Source organism: Phaseolus vulgaris, chromosome 4, assembly GCF_051622355.1.
Source record: "Phaseolus vulgaris cultivar YP4 chromosome 4, ASM5162235v1, whole genome shotgun sequence".
Lineage (NCBI taxonomy): Eukaryota > Viridiplantae > Streptophyta > Magnoliopsida > Fabales > Fabaceae > Phaseolus > Phaseolus vulgaris.
The window spans coordinates 8,099,190-8,126,213 of NC_143501.1; the positions used below are offsets into that span (position 1 = coordinate 8,099,190).

At 32.9% G+C, this 27,024-nt stretch overlaps 2 protein-coding genes across 2 annotated transcripts; both read left to right on the plus strand.

Moving 5' to 3' along the window:
• The first annotated feature begins 7,807 nt into the window (after positions 1-7,807).
• LOC137837100 (uncharacterized) lies at positions 7,808-9,545 on the plus strand. Its single transcript, XM_068645955.2, has 2 exons — positions 7,808-8,526; positions 9,353-9,545. The coding sequence occupies exon 1, from the start codon at positions 8,139-8,141 to the stop codon at positions 8,496-8,498; it is 360 nt and encodes a 119-aa protein (XP_068502056.1). The 5' UTR covers positions 7,808-8,138; the 3' UTR covers positions 8,499-8,526; positions 9,353-9,545.
• A 14,487-nt stretch (positions 9,546-24,032) lies between these two features.
• Positions 24,033-26,028, plus strand: LOC137836402 (protein VAPYRIN). Its single transcript, XM_068645127.2, has 2 exons — positions 24,033-25,006; positions 25,121-26,028. Exons 1-2 carry the CDS (start codon positions 24,097-24,099, stop codon positions 25,813-25,815), a joined length of 1,605 nt encoding a protein of 534 aa, XP_068501228.2. The 5' UTR covers positions 24,033-24,096; the 3' UTR covers positions 25,816-26,028.
• The last annotated feature ends 996 nt before the right edge of the window (positions 26,029-27,024 follow it).

Consider the following 27,024-nt stretch of genomic DNA (forward strand, 5'->3'; position numbering starts at 1 on the left):
GAGCATGATTTGCACCATACTGTAATCTTGCATCTTGCAATTTCATTAGGACCATAGATTTGAAATTCTTTCTTTGTACAGAGCATGATGAGATGCTGAAGATTAAAACGCAATTTCTTGTATTATTCTCCATTTAAAATAGGATCCTTCCACCATTCGGCTATTTTCTTTCTACACCCCTATTTTTTTGAAAGTACCCTTACACCATACTAATTTGAACTTGCAGCCTATATCACCTTTCAAAATTTTCAAAATTACCCTCAATTCTGGATTTAAAATTCCGGAATTCAAAAAATACAATTCGAAAAATCAAAATCTAATTAAAAAAAGTAAATCCAGAATGCAAAAAAGTATTTTTAGAAAACAAAACTTAGAACACAAAATTTCGAAAATCAAAATCTCATTAAAAAAATTCTATCCAGAATGCAAAAAAGTATTTTTATAAAACAAAATTTAGAACACAAAATCTGGAATTGTATTTCGGAATTCAGAAATGTTTTAGAAATTTAAATCCGGATATTCATACTTAGGTAGTATACAAAATATCAAACCTACATATGAATATTTAGTTGAAATCTACTTACCATAGCTTGATGTTCCACTTTGATTCCATTATCTTCACCTTTAACACCAACATTCATTCGTGAAGATAATGGTGTGACATTTGATAAAGTGCAACCATCAAGTATCTAATTGCTCATTTGAAGGTAGTTGGATATTCAATCAAATCAAATGATGTATTTTTTTTTTGTATCCATACTATTGAGTAATACATTCAGACAAGTGCATATATGTTTGATTGTGCCCAATCGAAATGCGAAATCAAAGAGATCTACTCAATTGATCAAACTACTTCATTGTTTTTTAAAATAATGTTCAAGGTTAATTTCATTTTTCAATACTTTTCATTCTTCTGAAGTCTTGATCCTGTAGTCAGACCAACATTCACAATTATTCAAATTAGACTTCTCAACATATCAGCTGCACTTCCTAAAAAGAGACATAACACTAGCAATCCTTGAAGCTTACACTTTTCCTTGTACATTAATGAATGCAAATACCAAAGAAAGATGTCAAGTTCTTGACATTGTTGTATAGAAAAGAAACAGTAGTGTATAGAGGTATAGTATAAGCTGAAAATGATTTAAAAATGTAACCTATCCAATAATCTAAGCTAAATTGAATGTATATATATACTTATTTCTTAACTTCCCTTCTAACTGTTCATCCTTTCATAAGCAATGCAAAAAGCTTTACAAAAAGTTTTTATTTTAGGTTTCAAAACAGTTACTCCAAAGTCACTTTATTGAACCTAGGTTTAGGTCGAGTTAAATCAAATAAACAAGATTTAGAATAAAAAAAGGTCGAGATTATATGAAAACAGACAGATTTAAATTCAAGTTTTATCAAAAAATAATTGTTACATATCTAAAACAAAATTATAATGATAATGGTTATGCATGCCTAGAACAAAGGTAAAATCTACCAGAAGTAACCCAATACAAGCATCAAATGTCCAGCTTACCACAATGAATCACTTTTGCCCATAAACATTCAAGCCAAATCCCACATGTTATCACTTTGGTACCTTCAAAATATTAACTTTTTGCTTCAAACCTGAAAATACTTACTATCATTACCTAACTCCTTCAAAAATTTGTACAACACTAAATTAGTCTTTCTGTTAATCTACTTTGTTGCTTAGGTAGATTTGCCATGTGGATGCTTAAGAGGCATTTACTTGGCTACATAAGCACTTAATGTGCTAAATTAGGCTCCATTACATAGGTTTTTATAGATTAGAGGGTGAGAAAGAGACCATCACAGTGAGATTTTTAATATTCAAATAAAATAATAACGCACTCACTACAAGAAAATCATTAAATAGAAACCAATTTTAGAAATAAAAAAAAATTAGTTGCTATATTGACTAAATTAAAAATTATTTTAGAAATTAAAAAAAAAATTGGTTTTTAAATTAGTTTCTATTATTGATAAATAATTCCTACATTGGTATCTAATTAGCTATCAATGTTTTTACTACCAAATTTAGAATATAAATAATTGGTAGTTAAAATCTTGATAGCTAATTAGATACTAATTTAGAAATTATTTATCAGTAATAAAAATTAATTTAGAAATCAACAATTTTTTTAGTCTCTTGAATAATTTCTAATTTAATCACTATAATAACTAATTATTTTTTGTCTCTAAAATTGGTTTCTATTTATTTTTTGTCTCTAAAATTGGTTTCTATTTAGTGATTTTCTGTAATGAGAAATTTGATTAATGAAAGTAACTCCTTTGCATTTTATATTTTATCTGTCATAGTTAACTTTTGGAATGAATGGCATAAACTATTATTTATGTAGCAACGCAATTACTATGCTGAGGCAGCTAGCGAAATGAATAGTATAATTGTATAAACTAATTGTAAGAAAACTATTTGAATTTTGATTAGAGAAATGTTAGAAGAGTAAGAAAGTGAAATAAATTGGAAAGTAGACTTTAAATAGCTATCCATTGCTTCTGTAGTTTTAATGTTGTTGCTACCATCATAGTTTATCACGTAACCCATAAAAAAGGAAAATCCAGTATTTATTGAAATAGAAAACGTAAACAAGTTGTGAAGATTGAAGCACACTACTCCTTAAGAGCTAGTGCAAACTAATAAAAATTAAACAAAGCATTTTAAACCAATGGAGCATTGGACTCAATTGTCTAATGGCTCCAATGTTATTTTGATACCTTGTGGTCTAACAACAATTATTTTTGGCCATAGGAGGAGGATCAAATTGAAGCTCTACATCACTCTCAGTTTCAATCTCCACCTCAACAAAAGTAGGAGCATCGTCAACAACAACAGGGAGTGACCAAAATTATATCAGAAAGAACCAATTCAAAATTTTAGACAATGTGCCTAATCAGAAAATTAAAACAACAGAAACTTAACACAATACTTTAAAATACAACATTAGGAACTCATAGATTATTCACCTGATTCCACCTCACACCTGATTCCAACATGCATAATAGGGTAGAAGTTGATTTATGCATAATAGGTTCACCGATTCAAAGATGCATAGAGGATACTTATAAGTTAGGTTTCAAACTCACACCAACAAAGTCCAGAGATTGATGATGAATGTACCTTTTTGAGAAGGAATTTGGAGGAGAAGAACGTCTCATTTAGGGATTCTGTGGGTGTAAAATTGTGTTAAATACTTCTGATTACTTATTTCAAATGATTTGTGTTCCAGTACGTCAATATAGTCTCACGTCGCTCAGAAGTCGAGGCTAAGGACAGTTTATAAATTCTTTCCTCCTCCAACTCGCCGATGCGCCTTTTAAGGACAAAATCGTGGTGGAGTACCAACCTCCAAACCGGACAATATCTCAGATGCGGTGATTGATCTCTCGGACTTGAGGTCAAAACAATGGCGCCCACCATGGGTCGAAAAGGTTCCTTAACCCTTCAACTAGGGGGAATCCTCCCCTTAGACCTCGACTGAAGGACTTATTCCGGTACGCCAATATAGTGTGCACATTGCTCAGGAGTCGAGGCTAAGGGCAGTTTACAAACTCCTTCCTTCCACAATCCTCCGAGTTTTAAGGGAAAAACCGTGATGGAGCACCGACCTCCAAAGCCAACAATACCTCGGATGTGGTGATTGACCCTAGCAATACTATCTTTCGAACTTGAGGTCAGAACAATCTCCTTTTCATTTTTTTTTACATTAAATAAGATAGTGCAACTAAGCTGACATAAATATCCATTTTAACATTGTGTAGCTCATAGCGATGCTAACCAAATAAAATATAATTTATTTGTATCAGCTAAGCCTCCACCTAAATATACGACACTTAATTTAATTTCTAAATTTTAAACAAATTGTAGTGTGGGTTGAACCTACGCTTAATGCTTACTTTTTTATTCCATGCATCCATAGCTTGTGTCCCTTATGTGGACACTATCTTATCATTATTATTTTTTCCTTCTTATAATTTTTAGCATGAGTTTAACGTTTTTTCTAGTCGACGCTATTCTTTATATTTATTTTTGTGTCTCCTTTGTGTAGGCTTAGTGGAAGCTAGTAACTTCCCTTACTTCACCGACACTTTTTTTGGAAGCTAATTTTCACTTTCCTTGTAGTGTTGAGACTATATATTGACATTTTGGGAACAATTTCTCATTTGTTGTGTGTTCAATTCTTTGCATTGAATCGAGCATATTAATCTAGATCGTTGGATGTGAGGTGGCACTCTATTATGTGTTCATAACTCTGTTTTAGATCAATGTGTTGTGTCATTATAAAAAATGTTAACAGTGGATAGTAATGGCAAACAAGTCTTCATTTAGTGTGTGAGTGAATTCCATGTGTTGATTGTTATGGATTTCATCTGTAACATTTCTCATGAGGTGGTGTTCTATAAAAGGTTGACAATGGACATTAATGGGGGAACAAGTCCTCATTCAGTGTGTAAATAATTATATTCATGTATAAATTGTACACCTCATAAGTTATGATTACTCGTTCTTGAAATGTCAAATTACAAAACATAGTTCATTTTATTACCGCAAGACTAGATGAGAATATCAAATGGTTTGGCTAGTGATAACTTATTTGTTGTAGTTTTTCATTTGCATGACACAAACAATAGAGGACATATACTTTCAATCCACATCTCCTAAAGTTGTATGAATCTCTTATGATTACTCATTTTTAACTTTGACTTAAAAGGTATGCACTACCCTTCAAACTTCATGGTGATGCAAAACTGAATAAGTTATTATTATCGTCATCATTATGTATGATGTTAGTGGGATACTAATTAATGCAAATTCATCCCATATGAATAATTAGATATTGAATTTTGTTTCAATACTCTCATGAAATTTAAAGATCGACCAGATATTCAACAAAACATACTTCCCACTATATTTAGCAAGTCTGTTGAAGAAACTATATTGCTTATGCATGGACCAATAAATAATATACGAACTAATTGCAATAATTTCTTTGGTGATTTTAAGTAGTTTATGCTTATGTCATTATTATTAATTTTATCCTTCTAGTTTGAAAAATATATGTACGGCTTCTTTATGATTTGTGATATTAATGAGTAAGAAAGTTGTGTTAGTTTAAATTTAGCACATGACATAGGTAGTTCTTAAAATAACTCTAAAATGTGTATTAAACTACAACATAATAATTGTTATTTTTCAAATCAAAATTTAACATATTTTGACCTTCATACAATGCTACAACTCCATAATTTCATTTAGAAAAACAACATAATAATAACATAAATCAATTTCATGGAATTCTCATCAACTATAACAAACAGTACTATAATACCTTTATTGATGGTTGATAATGTCATGAGTTAATTCAATTCAACACACTTAGTAACTTCAATTACAATTTTTATTAACTTCAATTCATGAGTCAGAATATGGTTTTTCATTGCATAAATGTTCTATATAGGTCAATGTTCAACATAGTATACACATACGGTTGCAAGTGGATCCAGGAGCAGTATTGGATTCCTTTAAGATTGTCAAATAATTGGATTGTTATAATAATGATTGTTTCTTTCGAAAATCTATTTTATACCACTCATTTATCATAACACATGCCTAACTTGATGATCTCCTATACATGTAAGCACTCAGTATTGCAAGGAAACATCCAATCAATTCACTCAATAGTTGATGTTCTAAACATGATTTCTACAACTTTTACTATGTTGGTCTATTACAATAGGTTGATATTGACAAACTAAAAATGGTTTACGTATTATGTCAGTGCACACACTGCTTGGGTTAGGATCATTAATACAACGATGATATTAAAAATGAAGCAATCAATCATAAATCAATCCAATAGTCTAACAAACAAGTTGTATGTTGTCAACTTGTACTACATTATACTATATACATCTCTGACAACATATCTTTATATCGTTCATGCATGATTGATTGAAATGAAGATGTAGAAATCTTTTTCAATGACAACAAAAAAAGTGTTGCATGTGGAAGTGGAGCCAATAACTTATATCCGTGAACACAACACACCCAATATCTTCCATGACTTTTTATGAAATGGAAATTTTTTTCAACTATTGTTTAAAATTGAAGTGATGTTCTCTACCACAAATTTCAAATTTCCAGTTGTGTATTTCCCTTTAATATTCAAATTGTGTTTCTTATCATAAAATTAAATGTCCCTTAAATAAGACACATGGTCTGAACAAAATTGTTTTCCCAAACCACAATAACTAAGCTACAAAAATAATATATCAGATGACGACAAGTCCAATGTCAAAACCTTATAATAACAGCTTGAATGTCACCTATTAACTCATGTGAAGGTTATCTAAGTCTTATGTCACAAATGACCTTCCCAAACACTATCACTTTGCACAAAAATTCCTTCTTACTTTACACCTTCATACCATCACCGCCACCGCCACTGTCACCAACAAAAAAAAGTTGTTGGAATTCAATATACATCCTTAAAATCTTTCACTGACGATGAGTATGACATCCTCATCCAACATGCAAATGACAATGACGAAAATATATAAATCCTTATAAAACAAAACCTACTTCATCATCATTTATCCCAAGTCTGTATCCCTCCATAGCACTTCTTGACATATACCACCTTTGTTCACGAGCATGTTGAATTCGGCATGTGTTTGTAGATTTTGGTCATGTGCATGATATCCAACGGAACATTATTAAAGAGAATGTGATTCAACAACAAAGAAAAAATTTGTTGAACATACTTAACAATTCCACGTAATGAACCACTACACTTTCACAACCACACATTCCAACCAAACAAAATTAAAAGTGCAATGCATTCATTTGCATTCCAATTGGAAATGTCAAACAATCTTATATACTAATGAACATTAGGAGATTTGAAAGTCAGAAAAAAAACTACACCTACACACCTCTAATTTCACAATATCACAATAGAGTGGAATTACACATAATTTCGTAACATACAACTAATATTGTAATTTTGACCTATCTGTAAGAATTACAACAACTAAACATATAAAGTACATTATGAAATATAAAAGCTTGGCAAAACAGCAAAATATTAAAAATATGTACTGTAATTGAGAAAAATTATTCTATAAATTATCCAACCTATTGCAATATATTAGACTTTATTCTCAATTTCAAATACTGAATGACTACACAATCAAGTATTCATTAATTACAAAATGTAGGATATAATCTACTTAAAAAAAACTATTACAAACCTTCAAATCTTATAATATAAAAATTAAATTCAGCTATTAAACCTAAGGATATCTTCTTATATTATTTCCCAGAAAACATATTTATTAAGAAAAAGATTAATTAAAATTTTATTTAAAGTAAAAATTACATCCATTAAAAATTTTAAAAATATAAATATCAATCAATTTAATATTTAGATGATAAATAAATAAAAAATATTTTTTCTAAAATTTAAAATAATAAATATCAGAATAAATTATTTACTTCTCTTTAACTCCTGATCCGTTTCTTGTCTCCTCAATTATTTTTCATTATTACAGTGTCTATACATTAAAAAAATTACAATTTGATAGAATCTTTAATTTTCTTTGTTGGTTATTTTTCTAACTTTTATCCAATTAAACTGTACATTCAACACATTTATTTAAAATTAAGATAAAAAATAATTGATTAAAATACAAAAATAATGTACATAAAAATATTTTATTAAAATTATAAATTATATAATAATTCCATGGCCACATCATAACAAGTTGACCCCAAATTCACAGTTTCCTGTAGTTATCTGTTCGAGTTTCCCAAGAAAACAATGTGGCAAGTTTCATCCACAAACGTGTCACGCACACAGAAAAGAACGAACACAAAGATCATTTTCCCCACAAACAAGATAAATACCATTTTTTTTTCTTCTGAAAACCAAAATCCTCTAATTAATAGCATGCTCACGCGAACATTTCCATAGTTTCAGCCAAAACCAGATAATCTTGTGACATTATCCTCACTTCTAGGCTTATAAATACACTTTTTTCACGTTCTTTTCATTGTCTCAGATCACAAACAAACAAAAGACCTAAAAAAGAGAGAGAACGAAACCATGTCTGGAATCATCCACAAGATTGAAGAAACCTTCGGAGGGAACAAGAAAGATGAAGAGCACAAGGGGGAACACAAAGGGGAGCACCATGGTGAGCACAAAGGGGAGCACAAAGGAGAGCACAAGCAAGAGGGGTTTATGGACAAGATGAAAGACAAGTTCCATGGTGATGAGCATGATCATAAGGGTCACAAAGAAGAGCACAAGGAAGAAGGGCTTAAGGAGAAGATGAAAGACAAGTTGCATGGTGATGAACATGACAAGGGTGAGAAGAAGAAGAAGAAGGACAAGAAGAAGAAGCATGAGCATGGACATGAAAAACATGGCCATGGTCACAGTAGCAGCAGTGACAGTGATTAGATATATATCTATATATGTATATGTTAAGGTAATCTTTGTGTTTGCCCTATTAAATTTCATAATAAAATCATCAATTTATGTGTTGCAAAATTTATAATACATTACAATAATATTTTTTAAATTACATTTTCTTTTTTATATTTATATATAATGTTTTCTCTTTATCAGTGATGCGCCAATATAATTATATTAAATCTTGAGATGATTTATTTAAAGCTGAGAAGGATATATTTAAAAACTGGATTAAAAGACTATCACATGAGGGCCATTACAATTTATTTTAATATTTTTTAGTCTTTTTGGATTAATTAAGGAAACAGTCGTTTTAATATTTATATTTGAAATTCATATTTTTTTGTCTGAAGATATTTGAAAGTCAGATGTGTTGTTGTATTAAACTTCAAATTTGAATTTTTTTAAATACAATTAGTTTTAAAGCATACCTTTGAAACCAATTTATACACCCAAATCGATACTCTCCTCTCATATTTCTATTTATTAGATTTTTTTATTTTATTTTATTTCATACACTAACCTAATGTTTTTTAACTTCAGGAATTACTGTTTACAGATTCTATATTCAGCTATGAAATGATTTAGTTTATATAAAAATTATCGAAATAGTAGATTTTTTATATTTGAAATTCCCTTCTTTAAAAAAAAAGGAGAGTGATTGGTAATTTTTTTTTTGTATATAGGGTATTATTAAAATCAAATAGTTGGTAAAAAATCTCGGATTTTGATATATTTATCCTAAATATTATTAGGTTTTAAATCATCGTTTCATACATTTATTAATTATTTTATATCAAATAAAAATAACTTAATGTAAGAACATTTCTTTTTCTTTGCAGGTGTAGGGTACCATGGCTGTAGTGAGGAGCAAGATAGCCTTCATGAAATAATGAAATAATTGTTGTAGAAAGAAAATTATGTGTGTAGATGCTGTTTTATGGTTTGGTAGGGTCCTTCTATCAAACTTGCCAAAAAGCAAAACAATGTGTTATATATTTTTATCATATTATTATCTTATAAGTTATTATTTAATTATTGCAGTCATTTTATTATTCTACATATTAATGTATATATTGATTTTAAATTTAATAAATTTTAACATATATTTGCTTATAAAATTTATTTATTTTCATATTATTTTATTTCAATTTAAGATATTATTTAAAATATTTACATGTAAAATTAAAAAAAGAACAACTCATCAAGAAATTTAAATTTAACAATGTTGCTTCTTTATAGATTCTAATATAATTAAAAACAGTCAAATGAAATGAAATTTGTAACGGTCAGAATTTTTTATTATTATTATTATTATATATTGAAAAGGATTTTTGACTCATTTAGTTTAAATACTGATTTTTTACACTATAAAAAGTTTACTAGAGATTACAAACCCTTATAAATTACATTCCTATTCTATTTTTATTTGGTAATTCTTTGTCGTTGTCATGAAATACACTAATAAATTGTTTGAATTATTTTTATTAATTTAAAAAATATTCAAAATGTAATAATTATTTTTAATAGTTTTATAATTAATAAATATATTTCGTATTTTAATTTATATTTCCTTTCGTTTAAAACATATTGAAAATAAAATAACAAAAACTTGAAAAAAATCTTTCTTTTTATTTTTTAGTTCAAGTAAAGTGTTGGATTTGGAAAGATTATTATATTTATTATAATTGCATAAGAGAATAAGAAATAAATAGAAATATGTTAATCACTAAACTGACTAACAAACATTAAAAGAAAAAGGAAATATATGTCAATATGCTTATTTTTTTCATGAGATGATATGGAAAAAAAAAGACAAGTTAAGAATGTTCTCCTATGTAAATTCCATACTTTCAACCAAATTTGAATTTATAGATCATCTTGCATCTAAATCACTAGCTTAGTTCAAATTTGAATATTTTTGTAAAAGTACACTAAATATCATCTTTGTAGAAAAGATCCACATCAAACATACTCTGAGTGTAAATTTTATTAACAACCAAGGCTATATCTCAACTAACCATGTACCTAATTACCATATTGACTATTTAGGTAATGTTTAATATAATGCATACCATCACGTAAAAAAACACAAGCATGTATTCCTCCTCAAATTCTAAAAGAGTAGTATTAGTTATAGATAGATGAATAGACGATGTTAGTGTAGTATATTAGATGCTTTATAAAAAACACATCTTTACAAAACAATCATAAGACCTTTCTAACTAGCAAAAGATGTCTGTAACCATTAACACACCATCCTATAAGGAGTTTAGTACAATAAGATTTACAAACTTTAACTTGGACTACAATATCTTTCTTCTGGAATTACCATCAATCCACATTTAACAAGTCCAAGAAATGCATGAAATTGTTCTTGGGAATGAGTTTCATGAACATATCAATGGGATTCTCCTTAGTGTTGATCTTATTCACTTCAGTCCTCTTATCAGTTTAAAGGAAGTGATATATGATGTCAATATACTTTATCTTGTCATGTTGAACATGATTCATAGCCAAACATATTCCATTCATACTATCGCATGATTGTCTTCCCTTAAGCATACACCAAAGCATCATTAAACCCTTCAAGCATATCCTTTCCTTAATCACATTTACCAACACAATCTTCCTTTGTGGTTGACAAAGGCACACAGGCACTGTTCATTGGAAAGTAGCTTTCAACTAACTAACTAAAGACCTATCAATCATGAACGTGTAGTTTTATAATGGATCATTTTACGTGTAAATCCATAACAAAGTCAGAGTTAAAAAACCCTTCCAAAGGATATTGTGAATCACCCTTGAAGATAATTGTAGTATCCTCAATCCCCTTCAAGTATCTCAGTATCCTATTCGCATTTTATTAGTGTTTCTTCTTAGGTTTGCTCACAAGCTCCTAGTAAAGAGGAAAATGAGACCTTTTGATAACTAGATATCTCCCATGGCATGTCCAAAAAGATTTTGAGGACATATTAAGAGAAAGCATATAAGATGTTTAGTTAACAAAAGCCTTTGTTTAGTCATAATTGATGGTGAATTTGTACCAGTGTGGCAAGTAAGAGAATGGTGGCAAAGTTAGGCTTGACTACTACACCCCAAGCCAATCAAATCTTTGTTGTCAAATGGAGTGATGTGACTATTAGATTCTATCTTTGTTTTAGTATTTAATTTTTAAAATGAAACGATGTAATTTTAATAAATATAATTAGGTTCTAGAACTTTATTTTCTTATTGTCCAAGTTCATGGTGTTATCCTTGAGACTATCAAATCAAAAGGTCGCGTCACTTTTGTTGATCAAGTGTGATCAAGTGCTTTGAAGAATCCAAATCCAAGGTGTTTGATGAAAGACTGGTGTTGCTGCTGTGTTTGGGTGGGATCTGGGTAGAATAAAGTGTGATCCACTACTTTGTTGAATCTAAAACTGATGTGAATTAAAATCTTTTTGAAATTAAGTGTTTTTCCAACTAAGTGAAAAAAACAACCTTTTGTTTTGTCGAATCAACTGATTCTTTTACTCTTAGAAGTTTTTTTGAAAAAGGTTGAAAGGTGTTTGGTTTGGTTAACTTAACTATCAAGCCAAAACAATCGGTTGTTTCGTGATTTCAACCGATTGTTTCTTTGAAAATCCTAACAAAATTTAATTTTGAATGGTGAATCTGTTTTAAATGTTTTCTAACTGAATACGCTCCTTCATTAATTGCTTTGATCAATCTTTGGAAAATATAAATGGTTTGTTTATGTTTTCAAATAAGTAAGAAACAGCTTTGAGAAATTCAATTTGACAGATTTGATTCTAAGATTTCAAGATTCACATCAAGCTTTGGATTTTCAAGAGAGAGTGGAATAGAATTGCAATTGTATTCAATTCAGATTGTACTCTAATTAGGTGTAATCCTTTTTGAACCCACTGTATTTCTGGTGTTGTCAAGGAGTATTGTGTGTTCTTGAGGTGTTCAAGATCAATACTCTTGGTGTGGTTTGCCAAAGGTAATGTGTTTCTTGAAGGGTTCAAGGTCACTACTGGTGGTTTGTGTTTTGTAATATGGTTTGATTGCTTAATGGATTACCCAGTGGTATTATGGGGACTGGATGTAGCTCTTGGTTTAAGAGTGAACCAGTATAAGCTGTTTGTGTGATTCTCTCTTACCCTGAATTCATTTTAGTTCTGTTTTAAGCTTAACTGATATAAACAACCGATTGTTTTTCTGTATATTGCTGCATAATTGTTTGAGTTCTTGGCTAACTTGATTTCTGTTATGGATTTATACAAAGAATTTCATTAAACCTGAAATGTTTTTCAAAAACCCCTTTTAAACAATTCACCCCCCTTTTGTTTAAGGCCATATATTCTAACAACTTCAATTGACGACAGAGACTTAATTAAAAAATATAAAAAATTTGTGCATTCAATAAAACAAATTTTTTAATAAGGGTTTAATTAAAAATATTCGAATATAAGAGGGATTTAAATAAGTTGTTTGATTTTTTTTTGGAGACACGTAAACAATGAAGATGAAAATTAACAGTCGCGTCATCCATATTAAAAAAAAATTATATTTTTCAATTAATCTTTATTGTTAGATTAATTGAAAAATATAAATTTTTTTAGTATTCAATATAACATAATTTTTTATTATAAAATCAATTGAAAATACCCAAATGAGTTACTTCAAACATAACTAAACATATTTAAAAGGAAAACTTTCACGTACATTCTCTCTTAACTTACATCCTTGTTACTCCATGATGTGACTCTTGAAAATAATTTTTTAAAATGAGTGAAGGGTGACTAATATTTTGAGTCATTGGTGAGTAATTAGTGGTGACTTATGAAATAAAGAGGTGGGAGGTTTGTGAAAGAGGCAATGAACAAAAGGAAAAAGGAAGAAGGTGAATGGTGAAGGACACAAAGGCTAATACGAGTGGACGAACATCAAATGACGGGGACAACAAAGGAAGATCAACCAAAAAGAGGAAAGAAAAGTAGTGGAAGGCATAATGCAACAACATGGACATACACTACAAAATAAATCAGTATTATTTATGGATTTTTACCCACGGATCTGAGTCCGTAGGTAAATTCAGCATTACCTACGGACAACATTACCTACGGACATTACCCACAGATTCTGAATCCGTAGGTAAATTTAGCATGACGTACCAACTATTACCCACAAATCTTATTATCTACCAACTTTTACCTACGAATCTCTATTAACTACCAACTATTATCCACGAATCTTTATTACCTACGAACTATCACTCACGCATCTCTATTATCTACTAACTATTATCATAATAATTATATACATAATATTAAAAATATTATTATAATATGAAGAATTATAAAATCATAATTAATATTTATAAATAATAATAATCATAACTAATAATTATAAATATTATTAATATTATAAAATTAATAATATTAAAATAATAATTTAAATAATATAATTAGTATTATATTAATAATATGAATAATATTAATAATAATAATAATAGTATAATGATATTAATAATATAACAAAATTAATTATTTTAGTAATAGTAACATTAATAATATAAATACTATTAACAAAAATATTAATAATATTAACACTATTTATAATATTTAATAATACTAATAATATTTAGTAATACTAATAATATTAATAATATTTCATAATATTAATAATATTAATAATATTTCATAATATTAATAATATTAATATTAATAATAAAAATAAAAATAAAAATAATAATATTAATAATATTAATAACATTAATAATAATATTAATAATATTTATTAATAATAATAATGATATTAAATATATAAATAATGTTATTAATTTTTGATTTAAATAATGATATAAATAATGATATTAAATATACAAATAGCTGCATTCGTAAATCAAGCGCTTTGATTTACAAGTGCGGTTATACAAATAGCCGCATTCGTAAATCAAAACTCTTTGATTTACAAGTGCGGCTATACAAATAGTCGCATTCGTAAATCAAAACTCTTTGATTTACAAGTGCGGCTATACAGATAGCCGCATTCGTAAATCAAAATAATTTAAAAAATGTCAGCGTTTTTTATGAAAGCGGGTAGCACAAAAGCCGCATTAAATAAAGAGTATCATTTTCTTCTTTTTGCACTAGTGTACCTAGAAAATTTTTCCGTAGATAAATTAGATTTTTCTTGTAGTGATAATGAAGACTAAGGAACAATAGAATGAAGGAGGAACAACAAAACATCAAAAGGGTGAGGGCAATGTTAAGCGTAGGGGTGGGGAGAGGTGATGAGAATCAAAAAGATGTTATCAATAGAAGAGAAAGACAAGATAAATTAGGCCTCATCCCTTTACCTCCAAGGTGTTTTCCTTCCTTATCTTTTTCATTACCCAAGGTTCCTACTTATACACCATATTGGATAAAGAATGTTAAGGATGATTTTTTCATACATTCTAGTTTTCCAAATAAAATCATTTTTAAACAATCTTTTCCAACATGGTCTGTGTATAGAACATCTTTTTCTGAACTCCCAACATTTCAAAGTGATAAGTCATGTTTGCCTATTTCTTCTTGTATTCTATTATCTAATAGCAAACTGACTTTGTTTTATGCAGGAGTACTGAATTCGTGGACGGATTCTCTCCAACTTGGGGAGTATGATGAGAATCAAAAAGATGTTATCAATAGAAGAAATGGACAAGGGCCAAAGCATTTAAAGTTCTTCTTATTAGTCTTTGCAAAAGATGAGGCCCAAGCCCAAAGCCCAAGCCCAAGCCCAAGAAGGCCCAAGCCCAAGAAGCCCAAGTCCATCCCATGAGGGACAAGGCCAAGCATTAAATAAAAGAGCATCATTTGAAATTACTCTTGTATAGTTGTAGGAGGTGTGGATATTAAATAAAGGAGTGTGAATATGTAAAATAAAGTCACATTGTCCATGTGACTTAGGAGAGTATGACTTGTTTTTGGTAGGAATTTTAAATGAGTTCATTTGAATTTTCCCACCTATTTTTCAGCACCCTCACACTATAAATAGAGGTGTGAGCTCTTGTAAAATTCAGAATTGGAAATTGAATATAGAGAAACTCTACTCAAATTGAGAGAGAATTGTGAGTTTTGGTTTCTCCTTCTTCCATAGCCTTATCTTGTGTGCCATTGGAGAGCTTCAAGTGGCGGCTTCCTTTCACTTATCTTGGAACAAGGACTCCAAGTGGCGTGATGCAGTTCCAAATTCTCATTCCAGCCGAGCTTCATTCCATAAGTGTCATTCCTTTCATCTTCTTTTGCAATTTCATTCGGTAGTTTATCATCTCTTTAGTGTTCTTCTCCTTTCCACCGATTGTTCTTGTGTTCCTTGTGCTGTTCTTCATTTTCTGTTTGGTACCTTTTGTTTTCAATTCAATTGTGTTTAGTATCTTGTTCTATGGATGTTTACAAGGAGATAACACTCTTATTGAGTTTGGATCATCATGTTGGAAGGCTATGTCTCCATTGATGACACCTCAAGCTTCCTTGATTCCATTTCTGTTTTCAGCTTGTTGTTTTGTTGATGTAATTTCGTTTTCATTGTTTAAGCACTCTTTGATCCTTGAATTGTTGTTTTCATTCTCATATAATGTTGTGTTCAAGAGTTTAAAAGTGTCTATGTTCAATCCAACTCATATCAAGAGGAATAGTAACCCATATGTGCGATTGGAAAGGGAGTAAATTGTGTGATCAACAAAATCATGCAATGTAAGTCATAAAGGGACGTCATCTACCATATCAACAATTGGCCACATTTAACCACATTGTACCATGAGTTTAGCCCACCCTCATAACATAGTTAACCACATTTTTCAACCATTTTAACCAATCAATTTTGCAGGTTTAAAATTAGTCAGTGAATCAATTACCCTTTCCCACAACCATGGTGCCAATCATAAAACTATGACATATTTATTCACTTTATTTAGCCCCAATTATATAGTGGTTATGCTCATTCTTAGGTCAGTGAATACACATTTGACAAACTAGTGACCACATGTAATCACATCTATCCACCAATGTATTATTATTGGCAATGAAGTTTAAAGACGTGAATAACAAAATTATGCAATGGAATCTAGAAAGGGATGTCTTCAACTAGACCAGTGACTAAGTAAGGCATGACCATGGGGTTGATGACATTCATAAGGATTCTGCAACTGATATGTGTATTTAACCAACCATACAACATACTTAACCACATTTCTCAATCATTTTAACTAACCAATTTGTAGGTCCAAAATCATTCATGGAATCAATAAGATTTCCCCCAACCAAGATGTCAACCATGAAAAATACCTTATCCATTCACTTTTTCCCCATTCATGCAATGCTCATGCTCATTTTTTCATTGAACATGATTTCTAAACCTAACACACATTTAATCAACTACTGACCACATGTAACCACATTTCACCATCTATTTAACCACCGTTGTCACAATGAAGTCCAAGGGTGTGGACAAAAATATTCATTCAATGAAACCATCAAAACACACATTGGAGTGCATCATTGACTAAGCAACGCATGGCCAAGAGATTGATGACCTTCATAAGAACATATGACATTTAACCCACCCCATAATAGAGTTAGCCACATTTCTAAACCATTTTAACCAATCAATTTTTAGGTTCAAAAATCAATTATTAAAACAATCATCCTCCTCCCAACCAAGGTTTCACTCATAAAAAATAACTTATCCATTCACTTTAGCCCCATTGATTTAGTGATGCTCATTCTTAGGTCACTAAACAGGATTTCCAAACCTAACTAACATTTAGGTCAGGAACAAAATAATATACTGCAAACCATGAAAAGATGTATTTGGGCTAGACCATTCACCGAGGAAGGCATCAACAAGGAATTCATGACATTCATAATGATTCTATAACTAATAATATCATTTAACCAATTACAAAACCCACTTAACCACATTTTTCAACCAATTTAGCGAAACATTTTTTTCCATCTTCACCAATGGAATCAATCACAATTGCCACAATTTTAATTTGCTTATATTTGCTAGAAACTTAATACAAAGTTATACAAAACACAAATATGAAATTTCATTCCTTTAGTCTACCAAACTTACAACTCATCTTTAGAATACCATGACAATTTAAAAAATCATAGGCTAAAACATATAAATTCATTTTTTTTCATGGTTATAACTATCCTCCAAAGTTACTTAATCGGTAACATAAAAAAGGGTTTAGGATTTAGGGTTTACCAACTTAAGGTTTACAACTCATCTTCACGATACCATCACCTTACAAACCTAATTGCCATTTAGGTCGGGGACAATGCATTGAAAACCATGAAGAGACGTATTGGGTTGGATCATTCATCGAGGAAGGCATCGACAACTGATTCATGACATTCATAGTGATTCTGGAACTGAGAAGGTTATTTAACCAATTATGAAATCCACTTAACCACATTTTGCAACCAATTTATCTAGACCTTTTTTGTCCATCTTCACTATGGAATCAATCACAATTGCCACAATTTCAATTTTTTTATAATTACTAGAAACTTAATGCAAAGCTATACAAAACACAAATATGAAATTTCATTCCTTTAGTCTACCAAACTTATAACTCATCTTCAAAATACCATGACAATTTATAAAATCATAGGCTAAAACATACAAATTCATTTTTTTCTTCATGGATATAACTATCCTCCAAAGTTACTTAATTGGTAATATAAAAATTCACTTCTTGGAGATATGATAATGTTTTAGCTTAACCATTTACTTTAGCACCAATGATGCAGTGTTCATGCTCATTCATAGGTCAACCAACATCATATCCAAACCTAACTACCATTTAACCAACTTCTGACCACATGTAACCATGACTTTAACCATTGATCTTAAGTTCATTTAACACATCCTACGCCACAATGAGCCGTACTTCATACTTAATTTAACCAAATATTTTGTTGGCACTCTTCACTGATAAAATCAATCACAGTTCTCTAAACAAACTATCAATCATAAAAAATAACTTAACCATTCAGTTTTGCACCACTAATGCAATGTACATGTTCCTTCTTAATACAATGATTACTTGTTTGAAGAAAATAATAATCATTTAACTCTTTAAACATGGTTAAAAACCATAATTTAAAACTCTGTTAACCATCTAAACTCAAGAGGAAGACAACTCCCAACCACAATCACATAGAACAACCAGACTTACACCATGGACTCTAGAAATCTTGACCTAAGAGCTTATGTTATTTATAGCCCAATGCTTATGAGTTTCAATGAAAGTATCCATTTAATCATATTACATGGTTAACCATTTTAAAACTATTTTAATCACTGACTTAATGCTTTTTAAATTCAATGGTTTAAATGTTGTTAATGATTGGAGGTGTGATCATTACCGGAGGTGGACTCGTTTACGGCAAGGTCAATCACGAGACTTTCGAGGAAAAAGACATCGAGAATAGTGGGAGAGGAGGCGGGGAGCAACACTAGGATGCCAGAACTAACACAAAAGATGGGGAGCCACACAGAAGATGTTACACGTCTATCATTTCTCTATTGAAAATACTATAACTTGTGGTGTTGAATAACTGTAAATGTAATTTGTGGGTTTTAAAATTAGAAGTTATTAGAAAATAGTAGAATGAAAGTTTGAATATGTGAAAGGTAAAAAGTTGTGAGTGGGATTTTAATTATGTTGTTAGTGGGGTTTTAAGGCCATATATAATGAACTTTTTTCTAGAAAAACTTCCTAAAGCCTATAAATAGGATGCTCTCTCAATTGTAATATGCACCACAAAAAGAAATACAATAGAGAGAAATACAAGAAGAAAAGTGTTTCTTTAGAGCAAATCCAAGTGTGAGTGGTTGTCTGTTTTTCAATTTGGTATCAAGAGCCAATGGCAAATGTGACGGGTCAAATATCGCTACCACGGTTAACGCAGGCGACCATATATGATAACTCGAGTATTCAAATGAAAGCTCTTCTCGGTTCTAAATGCATGGGAGGTGATCGAAGAAGGTTTCGAAGAACCAACAGATACCACGAGTTATACGACGACTCAAACCAAGGCATTAAAAGAGATGCGATCAAAGGATAAGACAACACTATACATGTTGTTCTGAGCGGTTGATGGGTCGGGCTTTAAGAAGATTTCCAGTGCAACTACTTCAAAAGAAGCGTGGGACATCTTAAAAAAGGTGTTCAAAGGAGCTGACCGAGTCAAGCAAATGTGTCTACAAACTCTTCGTGGCAAGTTGGAGAGCATGAAGATGATGGAGACGGAAAGTGTATCTAACTACATCACGCGAGTACAGACTATGGTGAATCAACTCAACCGAAACGGTGAAACGTTGACTGATGCACAATTGTGGAGAAGATTTTGAGAACATTAACTGACAATTTTGAGAGTATTGTGTGCGCAATAGAAGAGTTAAAGGACCTAACAACGCTCACAATGGACGAGCTCGCCGGTTCTCTCGAGCCACACGAGCAACGAAAGAAGAAGAAGGAGGAGGAAACACCCGAGCAAGCACTTCAAACCAAGGCATCAATCAAAGAAGAAAAGGTACTCTATCATCAAAATTCTCGAAGTAGAAGGCGTGGCCATGGAAATCGAGGAAACGGTTGTGGTGGTAAAGGCAACAGTCATGAAGGGTACTATAAGGAGAAGGAACAGTCAAACCAACCAAATTGGCATGGAAGAGGACATGGTCAAGGAAGAGGCGACCGATCAAATTACTCCAACATCGAGTGCTACAAATGTCACAAATATGGTCACTATGCGAAGGATTGCAACTCCGACAAATGTTATAATTGTGGTAGAGTGGGGCATTTTGCAAAAGATTGTCGATTAGATATAAAGATAGAAGAGACAACCAACCTAGCCTTGGAAGACGAAACGAATGAAGGTGTTCTCTTGATGGCTCAAGATGAAGTCAACATTAATAGTGACACTTTGTGGTACCTCAACTCGGGAGCAAGCAACCATATGTGTGGTCATGTGTTCCTATTTAAAGAGATGCAAAATATTGAAGAGGGTCGTGTGTCATTTGGAAATGCATCAAAGGTAGAGGTCAAAGGACGAGGTACAGTTTGCTACTTACAAAAAGATGGCTTAATTGGGTCACTCCAAGATGTTTATTACGTACCAGACCTCAAGACCAACATTTTGAGTATGGGGCAATTCACGAAGAAAGGTTACTCGATATTTTTGAAAGATCGACTACTGCACCTGAAGAACAATCAAGGGCGTTTGGTTGCTCGAATCGAGATGGCAAGAAATCGGAAGTACAAGTTGAATTTAAGAAGCATACGAGAAAAATGTCTGCAAGTCAACATTGAAGATAAGGCATCGCTATGGCATCTCCGTTTTGGTCACCTACATCATGGTGGTCTAAAAGAGTTGGGGAAGAATAATATGATGCACGGGCTACCCAACATGGACTACGAGGGAAAATTTTGTGAAGAATGTGTGCTCAACAAGCATGTGAGAACCTCGTTTCCAGAGAAGGCTCAATATTGAGCTAAGCAACCTCTCGAATTGATTCATACCAACATATGTGAACCAATTACTCCAGAATCCTTCAGCGGTAAAAGGCATTTCATTACTTTTATCGATGATTTCTCACGAAAAACTTTGGTTTCTAAAGGAAAAATCCGAGGCATTCGAGGTGTTCAAAAAGCTCAAGGTGATGGTCGAGAAGGCAACTGATAGACAAATCAAAGTTGTACGATCCGATAGAGGATAGAGGTGGCGAGTATACTTCGACGACTTTAATGGAGTATGGCAAGGAGCAAGGCATAAGGCGATTTCTAACCACACCGTACACTCCTCAACAAAATGTTGTGGCTGAGAGGAAGAACCGAACCATTCTCGATGTGGTTCGATCAATGCTTAAGAGAAAAAAGATGCCAAAGGAATTTTGGACGGAAGCTGTGCAATGTGCCATCCATGTGCAAAACCGATTTCCACATGTGAAGTTAGATGATCAAATACCACAAGAGGCATGGAGCGGACAAAAGTCGATAGTTTCTCATCTTAAAGTGTTTGGTAGTGTGGCTTATGCACACGTACTAGATCAACGAAAAACGAAGCTCGAAGACAAAAGCAAAAGGTATATTTTTATTGGGTATGATGAGAAGACAAAAGGATACAAGCTCCTTGAACCGATAAGCAAGAAGGTGATGGTGAGTCGTGATGTGAGAATAAATGAAGCAAGCGAGTGGGATTGGAACAATTCTTCAGAGTTTATGATTGAAGTTGGAGAATAATTCGTCATTGCATTGACAAGTATAAATTTTGAAACTACCGATGATGAAGATGAACCACGACAACCCAAAATGCGAAGTTTGCAAGATTTGTATGGTTCGACGAATGAGGTACACCTTGTATGTCTTTTGGCAGATGCTGAAAATATAAGCTTTGAAGAGGTGATGCGAGACAAGAAGTGGCAAACTGCCATGGATGAGGAGATTAAAGCGATTAACCACAATAACACATAGGAGCTAACAGAATTGCTAGAGGGAAGTAAGCCCATTTGGTGCGAAGTGGGTATTCAAGAAAAAGATGAATGCTTAAGGAGAGATAGAGAGGTACAAGGCATAACTCGTTGCGAAGGGATACAAACAAAAGGAGGGAATCGACTACGATGAGGTGTTTGCTTCCGTTGTAAGAATGAAAACAATTTGATTGCTCATTTTCGAAGTGGCACAATTTAAATGGCCGATATTTCAAATGGATGTCAAGTCGGCTTTCTTGAATGATGTGCTTTAAGAAGAAGTCTACATCGAACAACCACCCAGGTACATAAAAATCGGAGAAGAGAAGAAGGTGCTAAAATTGAAGAAGGCACTTTTCGGGTTGAAGCAAGCACCGCGGGCATGGAATACTTGTATCGATACATACTTCAAGGAGAACGGGTTCAAGCAATGTCCTTACGAGTATGCTCTTTACGTAAAGAACAGTGGAGGTAACATGATATTTGTTGTTCTTTATGTTGATGATCTCATTTTTATGAGTTACAATAATGAGATGATAGAAGAGTTTAAGGGCACAATGAGATGAGAATTTGAGGTGACAGATTTGGGATTGATGAAGTTTTTCCTTGGTTTGGAGGTTAGACAAGAAAAGACAGGTATTTTTGTATCACAGGAGACATATGCAAAAGAGATTTTGAAGAAGTACAAGATGGAAAATTGTAACCCAGTATCAATACCAATGGAACCAAGTGCAAAACTCTCAAAGTTCGATGGAGGAGAACGTGTCGATGCAAGTAGATACCGGAATTCGGTAGGAAGCCTTCGTTATCTCACATGCACGAGGTCAGATCTTTCATTAAGTGTCGACATCATAAGTCGATTCATGGAGGAACCGGTTTACTCATATTGGAAGGCGTTGAAGCGAGTCCTACGGGACATCCAAGGTATTATATCACTCAGGTTGTTCTACTCGAAAGCAGAAGATTACAAGTTGGTGGGTTACTCTGACAACGATTGGTGTGGAGACATAGATGATCGGAAAAGTACATTGGGATATGTATTCTTTATAGGCAACAAACATTTTCTTGGCTTTCAAAGAAGCAATTGATTGTGACACTATCGACGTGTGAAGCTGAATATGTGGCAACATCTTGGTGTGTATGTCATGTGATATGGCTTAGAAACTTTTTGAGCAAGATGGAGCTAAAGCAACTAGGTGCAACCGTGATTCAAGTTGACAACAATTGAGTTGGCAAAGAACCCAGTGAACCATGAAAGAAGCAAACACATTGATGTTTGTTTTTATCTGTGATCATGTGAAGAAAGGAAGTGTGGAATTGGTGCATGTGGCAAGTCAGGATCAAGTTGCGGATATCTTCACAAAACCGCTACCGAAAGTACTTTTTGAAAAATAGAAGAAGATGATTGGCATGATGGATGGTAGAAACATTTAAGTTTATGGGGGAGTTTTGTTGAATAAACTTTAAATGTAATTTATGGGCTTTAAAATTAGAAGTTACTAGAAAATAGTAGAATGAGAGTTTGCATATGAGAAAGTTCAAAAGTTGTGAATGAGATTTTAATTATGTTGTTAGTGGGGTTTTAAGGTCATAATGAGCTTCCTAAAGCCTAAAGCCTATAAATAAGACAGAAGAAGATTGTTTCTTTAAAGGCTATAAATAAGATAGAAGAAGATTGTTTCTTTAGAGAAAATCCAAAGTGTGGAGTGGTCATTATCATTAATATATTAATATATTAATGTTATACGTTAACATATTTTTTTTTTTATAGAGTTTAAACCATACCTTATAATGTAAAATAAGGGAGGGAACACTTAGATACTGATCTATGATTCTTTTCCTTGTTCAACAACTATATGTTTGAGAGTCACATAGAGTCCAAACAGGGAATAGAACAAGTCCCCATTGTTCTTTCCACCACCACTTGGCATACTCTAATTCAGCCGGCCCCTCCTACACCCTTTATCCCCATAAATAAAAAACCTACCACCAAACCTTCACTTTCATTTAATTCCTCTTGCTTGTGATTTTCCTTCCTCACCAATCCACAACAAAGAAACACAACATGGACAGGCTCATAAGGTTAGAGCCATCAAACACAGTCATAATCAGAGTAGAACCAGGCCAAAAGTGGCAAGGCAAAATCACCTTACACAACGTTATGCACACAATGCCAGTGGCCTTCTGGCTTCAACCCCTCATCAAATCCCGTTACTTAGTCAAACCCCACTCAGGTATCATCTCCCCCTTAGCTACACTCACCCTAGAAATCACCTATCATATAACCTCCACCATCACCCTCCCCCATTCCTTCCCCCACTCCAACGACTCTTTCCTCCTACACAGCGTCTTGGTCCCCGGCGCCGCCATCAGGGAACCCTCCTCCATGTTCGACGCCGTCCCCTCCGACTGGTTCAAGAAAAAGCAAGTCTTCATTGACAGCGGCATAAAGGTCATGTTTTTAGGGTCACACATTCTGGCCCAGTTGGTCTCGCTCGGGGAAAATAATGAGGTCAGGGAAGCCCTAGAGAGAAGCGACCCTTCATGGAGGATTGTGAACAGCACCGACCCACGTGGCAACACGTTGCTCCACTTGGCGATCGCGCAGGGAAGACCTGATCTCGTTCAACTGCTTCTGGAGTTCGAGGCTGATACTGAGGCAACGAACCGTTCTGGGTTGACCCCACTTGAGGCTGCAGCATCGTGTAACGAAACATTGATCGTGGAGCTTCTTCTGGCCCGCAGGGCCAACACGGAGCGAGCCGAATGGGCCGTGTTCGGGCCGATTCATCACGCGGCTAGAGGAGGACACGTGGAGGTTCTGAGACTGCTCTTGCTCAAAGGCGGCAAAGTGGACTCGCTCACGAAAGATGGCAACACTGCTTTGCACGTTGCGGTTGAGGAGCGTAGAAGAGACTGTGTTAGACTCCTTCTAGCCAACGGTGCCAGAACTGACCTTAAGAACACAACAGAAGGTAACTAATGTAGATCATTGATTATAAAAATATATAAAGAATATACTATTATCTTATGAACCTAACCCTTCAGCTTTTAATATTATAATTTGTTATGATTGTTATGTGTAACAGGTGACACCCCTTTGCACATGGCAGCAGCAGCAGGAGACGAGAGCATGGTGAAGCTTCTCCTACAAAAGGGCCGTGCCAACAAAGACATTCGAAACGCGCAAGGCAAAACCGCCTACGACGTCGCAGTGGAGAACGGCCACGAGCGCCTCTTCGACGCCCTGAGCCTGGGCGACAAGCTGTGCGCGGCTGCAAAGAAAGGCGAAGTGAGAACCATCCAGAAGCTTCTAGAGAAGGGCGCGGACCTCAACGGGAGGGACCAGCACGGTTGGACCGCGCTACACCGAGCCTCGTTCAAAGGGCGAATGGACGTGGTGAAGGTTCTGGTGGAGAGAGGGGTGGAGGTGGACGCGAAGGACGAAGAGGGGTACACGGCACTGCACTGTGCGGCGGAGGCGGGGCATGCCGACGTGACGGAGTTTTTGGTGAAGAAAGGTGCGGATGTTGAGGCGAGGACCAGTAAGGGTGTAAACGCGTTGCAGATAACAGAGTCGTTGAAGTACGTGGGGATCACGAGGGTTCTTGTTAACGGTGGGGCTAGTAGGGAAAATTCTGATAAAGTGGCTGCGTTTGGTGCAGTTGCGTTTGGGAGTAAGGTAACGGAAGTGAAGAAGAGGAGGAGTGGTGAAAGACGTAATAACAGATTGTTGAATAATGGTGCTGGTTTTGGTCGTTCAGTGGCTCTGGCTGTGCTGTAATGACAGAGATGCGCTGATAGTGATTTCGTACATTAGAATTAGGTTTTATGATCATGATAGGTTATTTTTTTTTGTTTTTACTAAAATGGAATCTTTTAAAAAAAGTTACAAAGGCAACGACTTCTACCCTGTCATACTGAAGTCGTGCCAACTTGACACGATTTTTGTTACGTCATAATATTTTATTTTATTTTTAATTTCATTGTTTATATATTAGGTAGTAAGTTATGTAATGTTAAAAATTAATTTCTTCTCATCATTAAGTGTTCGGTAAAATCATTACTTCTCAAACTATTTATTTTGCAAATTCACAACAATAATTATCTATTTATTTTTCAAATATAATAATTTTTCATTTATCTATTTATTTCCAAATTAAATAACAATTTTCTTCATTTTTAATTAATCAAATAAAAGTTATTATATTACATTACCGTCAAACATGATCCATACACGATTATCCAATTTTTTGTTCCTTAAAACTAACACTCTTAAAAAATTATGTATCAAATTAATTTTTGACATTACATAACTTACTATCCAATATATAAACAATAAAATTAAAAAAAAAAAAATAACATGACAGAAGTCGTGCCAACTTGACACGACTTCAATATGACGGGACAGAAGTCGTGCCAAGTTGGCACGATTTCAGTATGACATGGCAGAAGTCGTGCCTAATTGGAACGATTTCTGCATATGAAGTCGTGCCGATTGTTTATATTTGTAATTTTTTTTAAACAGACCCCATTTTGATAAAAACAAAAAAAAAATAACCCCATCATAACAAAAAACCTTAGAATGAGAAGGAATATTGAAACCGATTTTCGGCATTGGCTCGTTAGAATGAGAAGCATTTTGAGATCGGTTTTGGGTATTGCATGGCTATGATTTTAGCTTGGCAATGAAATTGTTAACTTATGACAAAATGTTCTTTCTTATGTTATAAACTGGTTAATATTAATGATCCTTATTATGCAGAATGATTTTTGTTGTTGTTGCAGTGCTGTTGCTGGTTGCTTGCTTTAGACTAGGTTTCAGGTTATGTTTCATTAGAAAGTAAAAATATATAAATATATTTGTTATATTTATTAAATTATATATTATTTTAGAAAAAATTATTAGTATTTAAATTATTTTTTTATTATTAATAAATAATTTTTAAATTAATTTTTAATTAATTATTAAGGTTTTAACTATCAATTATTT